General features: G+C 38.2%; 2 protein-coding genes and 1 long non-coding RNA gene across 3 annotated transcripts in view; 1 reads left to right on the top strand and 2 right to left on the bottom strand.

Moving 5' to 3' along the window:
• rhoab (ras homolog gene family, member Ab) overlaps positions 1 to 6,095 on the bottom strand; it is a 10,798-nt gene extending 4,703 nt beyond the window's left edge. Inside the window, exons 1-3 of the mRNA XM_015061019.1 lie at positions 5,962 to 6,095; positions 720 to 877; positions 113 to 233 (exon numbers count right to left, since the gene is read on the bottom strand). Of these exons, the coding sequence (XP_014916505.1) occupies positions 113 to 233; positions 720 to 875 (277 nt within the window). The 5' untranslated portion in view covers positions 876 to 877; positions 5,962 to 6,095. The remainder of the gene's footprint in view (positions 1 to 112; positions 234 to 719; positions 878 to 5,961) is intronic.
• The window catches only part of LOC106965110 (helicase ARIP4-like), an 83,470-nt gene continuing 79,831 nt past the window's right edge, over positions 5,505 to 9,143 (bottom strand). The window contains exon 25 of the mRNA XM_015061015.1: positions 5,505 to 5,853. Within this exon, the coding sequence (XP_014916501.1) occupies positions 5,828 to 5,853 (26 nt within the window). The 3' untranslated portion in view covers positions 5,505 to 5,827. The remainder of the gene's footprint in view (positions 5,854 to 9,143) is intronic.
• The window catches only part of LOC106965114 (uncharacterized), a 30,204-nt gene continuing 28,774 nt past the window's right edge, over positions 7,714 to 9,143 (top strand). The window contains exons 1-2 of the long non-coding RNA XR_001428555.1: positions 7,714 to 8,145; positions 8,233 to 8,430. This is a non-coding gene — a long non-coding RNA (uncharacterized LOC106965114). The remainder of the gene's footprint in view (positions 8,146 to 8,232; positions 8,431 to 9,143) is intronic.

The raw sequence follows: 9,143 nt of genomic DNA on the forward strand, positions 1-9,143 counted from the left end.
ATGTGGTTGTAGTTAAAGATAAATAGATTTATTTTTTTTTTTTTTTTGTGTGGGGGGGGGGGGGGGGGGGGGGGGATGTCATGCTTGAACGCCTGTGTGGTTTTGTACTCACCCAAGCTGTCGGGGCTGTCTATGGAGAAACACATGAGGATGACGTCAGTGTCTGGGTAGGAGAGGGGTCTCAGCCTGTCGTAGTCCTCCTGACCGGCCGTGTCCCAGAGAGCCAGCTCAACCTGACGCAAACAAACATTAACATGAGAACACGGTTACATGTTTTAAGAAAAGGGAACAAGGGGGAAAAAAAGAAAGAGGGAAGGAGTTTTAACTTTCATTTTAACAGAAAAACTTTATTTCCATTGGAATTTGATTAAATTATAAAAGCCCAAACCGACCAAACAGAATGCAATTAGACGAGGCAGACAGGATGAAGACCGTTCTAAAAATCTGACCCACATGAAGTAGCTTGTGTTGTCCTTTGCAGCACACAGGGTTAAAAATTAACCGGCCACTAAAGACTTAGACTTGGCTTCCCAGAATCCCATTAACCAAGAACTAGGTCAGGACTTCCAAATTTGTGGCCAGCGAGATGTTGTGTCAGGAAGTTTCTATATCTTCATAGATTCACAGAGAAATGGAAAACCTACTGTAATCATACAAAAACCACTATGTAAATAAGCTTCCACCCCATGAAAGGACATGAAAAAGGAAGATTGTCCAACCTGTTTGCCGTCCACTTCGATGTCAGCAACATAGTTCTCAAACACGGTGGGAACGTAGACCTCAGGGAACTGGTCCTTGCTGAAGACGATAAGAAGACAAGTCTTCCCACAGGCTCCATCGCCGACTATCACCAGCTTCTTACGGATGGCTGCCATCCCTGGAGAAGAGCAATGAAAAGAGGTGCGGTTAGGCAAAACATCATCATCTGAAGGAAAATAAAATAAAACAAGTAGCATTTTTGCCCTCTAGAATCAATGTGTAATTAGTGCAGACCTGCATAGTGCAGATGCAACACCATGCTCGACACATTTAACCACACAGACTAAAGAGCAGCTTTCACAACCTCAGGTACAGCAAACCTGGGCAGAGAGGATAAAATTCAATGTCAAATTAAAGTATTGACTGTACATATTTAGCTGACATTTAATCACTCTATAAATGACCAAAAACAGTCAACATAAACTTTTTGTGTCAGAGGATTGGCTCATCTCAAAGACTGTGGTTGTCAGTTTGCCCCAATGGACGTGTTGGAATCACGCTTTAAATGCAAAACGTAGTTCCAGATCTTTAAATACCAGGAGCTTCCTGTTCTCACACGCCATCAAACAATCACAGCACAGAGCAGGAACATGTGAGCTGCCAGGAAGTCGCACTTAGCCAAGGCTCTAGTAATTCAGACCAACACTAGAGTGTAGGTGGCCAATTGAGTTAAAGGAAGTCCAGGCAAATAATGACAGATTCTTACAGGTAAACAAACAAGACTCATCTCTGACCATCAAAAGGGTGTGGACAGTTACTTTATTCACAGTGAGGAAATTAAATACACCTCAATCATCAGAGATTAATTTAATAGAAAACACACTGCTACAATGGTGCCAAATCTGTGCCTTCATCGTTTGCTGGATAAAAAAAAAATAACTTCCTTAAAAGTCTTGTGTTCTCTGACTCATCAGCTTACAGTAGACGCTAGTTGGATCTGTAGAGCTAGCTATGCAAATGGCTCTCCTTTGTTAGCCTCTGACAAAGAAAAAAAAAAGAAAAACAAGCTCATGAGTCATATTCAAAAAATTTGGTGACAACCTCCAGGTTGATTATGATGCTAATACTTCATTCACAGCCTGTTCCCATCAGGTTTCATCTCAGATGCACCAAAGCCCTGTGAGGTGCCGTAATGCTTCATGAATAGTCTTAAGTAGGACGGCGATGTCAAACAACATCAGAACGTTCCCTTTATGACGGAGGTTAAAAAGAAGACGAAATGGGGACGGCTGCAGCCTGCAGGCCGGTCTATGGTCAGTGTTTGAATAAGACAGCCAGTGGGAAAACAGATACAAGTGACCTGCTTTCAACAAATGCTCTTTATGCGTCTCCCACCAAGTCTTTAAACCTACCGCACTTAATTGTGAGGAAGAGACGTAGCACAGATCGTTTAAAGCAGCTTCTGATTCTCAGTGGAAGGATGAGATCTGTTAGTTGGTGTGTAAATTTGATGGGCATAAACAATTAAAAATATAAAGGCTAAAGAAAATAAAACCCACCAGCAGCAATGAAAACTATTGTGCAAAACTCGGACCACAAAAAGACACCAACAATTATGGTTAGATCTTCTTCTTCATCACAGATAACCAATCCTTTTTTTTTAAGGACTGCGTTCATGTGACCCATCAGGAAGGGTGCAGGATTATGAGTGTAAGAAATGAAAGTAAAAATGGCATATGAATGAGAAGTCAACAGTTTTGAGATGAACACTGAACTAAGGTTGGGCAATGTGGCTCAAAATCTCAGATTTTTTTCATACCAATTCTGATTTAAATTTTTTCCCGCTTGCCTTTTTTTTTAAAAAGAAATTACAAATGATAGAAAATATTTTTAAAACCTTGCTTCATTTCAATCATCATAGTAGTTGACCTGAATTCAAAGTCCAACCAAATTCAAACTGTAAAATGAAATAGTAGGCCATGGGCAGGGTGACATCACTGCATTGGTGGAGGAACACCGCCCCCCAGATTTTCTAAAGACTAAATCTTCAGTTAATCAGAATTTGATTAACTGATAAAATCAGATTAATCAGCCAGTCCTACTGTGAGGAGAGAGTTTTGACAGGATTCATCAGGGATATATCTTACTTTGTCACAACCAAAGGCTTTGATTCCTATTCAAACACACCGAGTTGATGATTAGATGGATCCTATTAGAAATCTCTTCTGATAAGATTTCCCAACTCTTTCAGTAGGGATAGAGAAGGACTGAGTAGAGTACAATGTTTAGGAGTTTATCTAAACAAAGCCACAAAAACCAATGGACAATGAGGCAATCAATATATTTGTGAACTAATCAAAGCACCAAACTGACTCCAGAGGCTTCAAAAAGCACCATATCAAAATACAGCTACCCGAGGTGTTGCAGAGGTGTGAAGTGAAACGCTTTCCCTTGTGTGACATGGATCTTGGTGTATTACCAAAGTAGTACACGATGATTCATCATCTTGTCCTTTACACAGGATGAAGTTGCATCTATTGGCAGGAAATATCCCACACAGTCAGAGTAGAAAATTAGCTGCTATTTAAGGCTGAGAAATATTTTAGCCTCAGACACAAACCTGGCAGGTCCTTTGCTTTTACCACCTGATGAGTGTTTAGGAAATGGACTATGTGTAGATGAAACTGGAATGCGTAATTAAAACATCTTATCTTATAATAATGCTGCTTGATTTGTTTAGTTGTTAAATCAAAAAAAAAATCACTCAGCAAAACATTCTTCTGGTGTTTTAGAAAGTTATGGAAAACAAAACCAAACTTGTTCCCAACATCTCATTACCAAGCTGACTAACAGGACTGAGAGTTAACCTGTGGAATGACAATCACTGGGTCCAGCCTACTTGTGCTTTAAATAGACCTCTATTCTTAGGTTGATGGGAAAAAAAAAAAGAAAAGAAAAAAGGACAACGATCTGAGACATTGCCCATTAACAAGATGTTACCTGGCACTATTAAGTGAGATGAATTCAGTGCATAGTATGTGTACTTTACACCAGGCTTTAAAGCAAGGCAGCAACAAACGGCTAGAAAGAACATCTGCAAATATCATAACATGTTAAGTGGATAACCACACATATCACACAAGTCTTCAATTTAAGACTTTAATTAATTTTTTTTTTTCAGTGGGTGTGAAAGTTTAAAGCTAGGGAAACCAAACATTTTATATTTGTGTGATTCTGACAGGTTGATCCTGTTCTCAGGTAACTTGGAAAATTACGAAAACATCCATTCAACCAAGTAATCACTGCGCAGACAATTACGTCTGTTTGCAATGCGGTGCGTCACACCAATGTTGAACCATCATCAACGCAGTCACCACAACAGCAGCAAGACAATCAGATAATTAGTGGTCCTTTAACCTGTCAAATTCATTATATTAACAAATCAAAATAATTCAAATGGACTTTTATAAGAATAGTGATGTTATAAATCATCTGTCAACATCTCGCAGTTTAAACAAAATTAAGTTGCCTTATTGGGGTCATATCTGATGTGTAACCAACAGCGGATGGAGTTAACGTGAAAATAAACTGTTAAAGAAAGCACCATCTGGAAAGTGTGTCAGCATTGAAAAAAACGTAATAATCTTTAAGTAAGCAAAGCTTCAGAAACTGGGCTTAAGCTATCCAATATGTATTACAGACAAATTACACTCAATACCCAACAAAGCATGAACACATAGTCTAAGCTTGCTTGTGTTATCCTTCATTTACAGGAGGATCTTTTCCCCAAAGTAAAGGTGTTAAGCGGTCGTCTGTTTACAGCGGACAGTGGCTGACTTCCCTTGGTGAAACTGAAAAGATGAATTTACTAAACAGATTTGAGCTTGACAGCATGACAACCCTGCAGTGAAATCCTGCTCACACCCACCCATGTCTTGGGCACAACGAAAGAATCACAGCAATATTCATGTGCTATACAAGCCACTCACTGGCAAGAACCCCAAATATAATACATTTTAATGAGTTATTTGAGTAAAATTAGGCTTTTTAATTAACGATTCAACTTTTGGTTTATGTAGGATAATACAACCCGTGCCTCTATGAAGTAATTTTATGCTTTGATAAATAATTAATAGCAATGCATAGATTAAATATATTCCATATTTAAGGCACCACTGGCAGACATGAATATGGGGAAGGGAAAACAAAGACCGTTGCTGTTTTTAATCACAAAACACAAGAGAATTAATCTGGAAAAAATAAAAAACGTGAAGGATGTCATTACCCCAAAGCCTGGAGCAATGAGACATTTAACCAGTTAGAAAACCGACATCTGACGTGAAGGGCGGCAAACCCCTACGAGGAAGTCACGGAAAATAAAAAAAAGAAAAGCGCATAACCATCGAGAGCTACCAGTGTCAAAAAAAAAAAAAACTTTCTTCTTTTTTTTTCCTAAACTGCAAGCCACTGGGTGGGTCACCAGAAAGATGGCGTCATCACAGAGGCAACAGATGGCTAGTGTGTCCGCAGTGGAAGAATGGGTGGGTGGCCCCGACACACACCAAACTTACATATCAATATATTTTATATGCTTATTAGTGAAGGTTAAATTAATTACAAACAATACATATTTAAATGCCGAATATATTTAGCTGAATAAAGATGCTGTCTACTCACTAATGTGGCACAAAATCTACCAAAAAAAAAAAAAAACTACGTTTAACGCGATTGTAATCTTTAAACTAACTTAGCTGTTTAAGTGTAGCTTAATATTCCGTACATATTGGGGGAAACTAATTTTACCAAAAAAAAGAAACGATTGAGGGATGGGAAGCCGCCTGATTAGCCAAGGGAAGGAAAAAAAGACCTCATTGTTTGGTTACGGCTCGCAAATCTAGGCCAGTCTTTGAGGCTCAGTTTTTAAGTCTGACATAGTTTTCGCAGTCCCCATTAAAACCTACATTGACCGTATGTGAAATGTGCAATACATTTCCGTCTTCATATTTCTGAATTAACACGCCTAGGTTTTTTTTTTTAAAACAAAGTAATGTGGCGACTGCGGAAGAAGCACAGAAACCGAGGTCGGACAGTGGGGGGCAGAGTACTTAGCTACGGTAAGCTAACCGCGCTAGCATTTAGCCTCGCTGGCTCGGCCTCCCAAAACCAAGGACAACTTTACAAATTAATGTTCTAAACTTTTAAACTAGCAACACGAAACAAGAGTCTTATCTAAAACATTATGTAATCAAGAAAGTAGTTTACCTTCAGTTTATGTGCCAAGCGGTCGGGTTTTTCAGTATTTCTCGAAGCTAAGCGGCTCTCCAGTCTGCCCAGTCGTTCGCTGCTTCCTCCTGTCTCAGTCTGATACAATGAATTAGTTCACGGGAGCGCGCCGCCACCGTTATGGGGTTTGTAGCTGGGGGAGGGGTGGCAGGCACGAGCCCAAGAGCCACGCCTGCGCGGGCACGACTGGAAAGGAGCACTACCAGGGAGCTAAATGTGTAGTGTTGGTGAATTTAGCCATCAACACGGCCTGTTTTCAGGCAGGCGTGGAATTTCATACCTTTCTAATTAACTTGTAGCTCTCTGAGTCACACACTCTTAGTACCACAAATAGTACAACTTTATCACAGTAACTGTTTACGAAGGATGAAATCGGTAATGACTATTTATTATACCTTTAGTTGACTCCAAAAACACTCAAAACCCAAAGTTTCCTTAAATTTTAAGCAACAGTAGTATTTTTCAAGAGCATAGTGTTAATAAAAACACTCAACTGTTAATTCAATCGTTTTAGCATCAAACTCAAACATGTGGGGTTTTTTTGTTTGTTTTGATTTTTACTGGGATCATATTATTTTAAAATAAAAATAATGTTGTTTACACAAAGCCAAGCAGATTAACAGGTTTAAAGCTACAGTTAATTAAGCTACAACCTCAATGAATCGGAAAAAAAGCTTCTTGCCCCACCTAGCGGTAATTTAATATAATAAAAGTACTCAAAGCAATGGGGAAATACTGTACACATAAAATCAATCCTATTAGTTTTTATATATATATTTGAAGAATGTTACTACAAATTTGTTGAAGTTAAAAATTGACATTCAAAATTATTGTTTTTTCTAAATATTTAACTTACTGGGTTATTGGGGCCTGCCACATATGCATAGAGCAGTCAGTCACAGCAATGCATGGAGACACCTATTGTTCTACCGTCAATAGAATGTCTCTTTAAAATTATATATTTTTTCTTCCATCACCATTAACCTTTGTGTAATCCTAACATTCTGTTTACCCCCTTTGTCCTACGGGTCGAAAATGACCCGCCCTAACAAAAACCCAAAATAAAGCAAATTAATTGAATTTTAAATCCAGCTTTACTGCTATTCTAAGTTGAATTTGTTTTCAAAACACATTATAGAAAATACTAAAGTTTATTTAGTTCATAAACATAAAAAATGACAAGAAGTTCATGATTTGCATTTAAATGAAATCCAAGCTGAACATTTAATTAAGATCTGTTGACTTATATTTGCAAAAATTAATCAAAGACCAAGAAAAATGTATTTAACAAAACTTTATTGTACATTTTTAAATAAGCAATTTATGAATAAACATATTATTTAAAGACAGATCAAAAGACACAGATCTATGGACAGTGAAGAGTTTTAATAAATTAATGGCACACTTGAATAATTATTACATAAGTTATTTATTACCATTTGATACTCTTCATTCCCCATAAGAGTCAGGACATATTGGAGCAGCAGTTTTGGTATTAAGCTTTGAAAACATAAAAAGTTTGTCTCTCACATAGTTTTAGTTTTTCCTCTTAATTTTTCTAAAACTGTATTAGTTCTTTGAAAAATATACATTTTGAAACCTTAAAAAAAATTAATAAATCTTCAGTCGTACATTATAAAAAAAATAAATGTAAAATTTTGCTGTTTCTCTAAATTATTCTTAAAATATATTAGGGAAAGATTATGAATAAAACACATAGTGCTATTAACATGAGTTTTATTAGAGGTTTAGAGTTGTACTGTTTTTTCAGTTGGGCAGGTTTTACAGGTTTAGTTTTACCCTGTGTTTGGACTGGAAAATGTCAAATCTGGCAACAGTGGCGAATTGCGCCATTTTTGTTATTAATAAGCGTGACGCGCATGCGCCATGTTAGATAGAAATATGGCGCAACTTCTACTTAAGCGTTTAAAAAAAAAAGACGCTGCTAGCATTTGGCCGTACGGAGACATGAGGCTGTCGGTCTGAAATTCATGAACTTTGGGACCTGGATTAAAAATTATATTTCCTGATCTCCCAAGACGCGGAATCCGATTGAAATCATGTCAGTGTTCGTCTGACACGAGGCCTAGTTTGGCGTCTTGTATTTGACTTAGGAGCAGGCCGCGGGAGCGCCATGTTTGAAATCGCTGCGTTGGTTATTCGGTAAGTTGTTCTTCGGAAACCTTATTCTAAGTTTTTTGTCTTTTTTCACCGATAACGTTAGTGACGCCATTTTTTGTGTCTAAATAGAGCAGTACACAAGGGGAGACCCGACCATGGACTTTCTGAGGAGATATAATGGCATCTGGAGCTAGCAGTTGATCGATTATGGATATATTACTATCAAGCTGAGGACTCCCTACAAGGTGCATGGCGGATCCGCCCGACCCATCAAAGGTTGATTAGGTTAAGCAACTGTTCCAGTGGCGGAACAGAAGACATCTCCAGGTAGGAGCTGTTGCGGGTGATGCTAACGCTGTTGAAGGCCCACGCTAGGCCTCTTGGTGTGCTGGTTTGGTTTGATTCTCTGCCGAGAGTCAATGAGCTGAGAAATATTCTGCTGTTGTAAATCCTTCTGTCTTTGGATTTTTAGTGTTGTTTGAAGCAGTTGCTGTGGTTTTGTGACCTGTGGAGGTTTAGGTGTAACTAGAATCTAATATAATCTGAAGTTCCTGGCTTAAAGTCAGTTGAGATGTGAAAGAGAGATGGCTGCCAAGGATTTGGCAAATACAGTTTAAAGGCTGTAGGAAGTGATTCAGCGTAGGCTTTGTAAATATCACTAATAAACCTTGATAACATATCTACTTTTTAATACTAATATAATATGTCTATGTTGACATTTGTATAACTGCATTAGGATATTTGTCTTTCCAAATATCAAATATGTTTTTGGGTGAAGATGAGGCCTTTATATTTCAACATGCATAGTTTTTTTTTTAATTTTATTTCTTGTACCTATTTAATATTTAGCATATCCCATAATTTCAGCTGCACAGAGACCTGCGCAATTTGGTGGACACATTGTGGCTACGCTGCATTTGATAACAGACTGCCATACAATGCATTAATGCGCAAAAAAGAGTTTGCGGTGATCTGTATTTGTAGATGTCTGTGTTTAACTCAGAGGTTCCCAAACTGTGGGGCGCGCCCCCTAGGGGAGG

This window comes from Poecilia latipinna, unplaced genomic scaffold, assembly GCF_001443285.1.
Source record: "Poecilia latipinna isolate Pla-1442-1.1 unplaced genomic scaffold, P_latipinna-1.0 Scaffold1767, whole genome shotgun sequence".
Taxonomy (NCBI): Eukaryota; Metazoa; Chordata; class Actinopteri; order Cyprinodontiformes; family Poeciliidae; genus Poecilia; species Poecilia latipinna.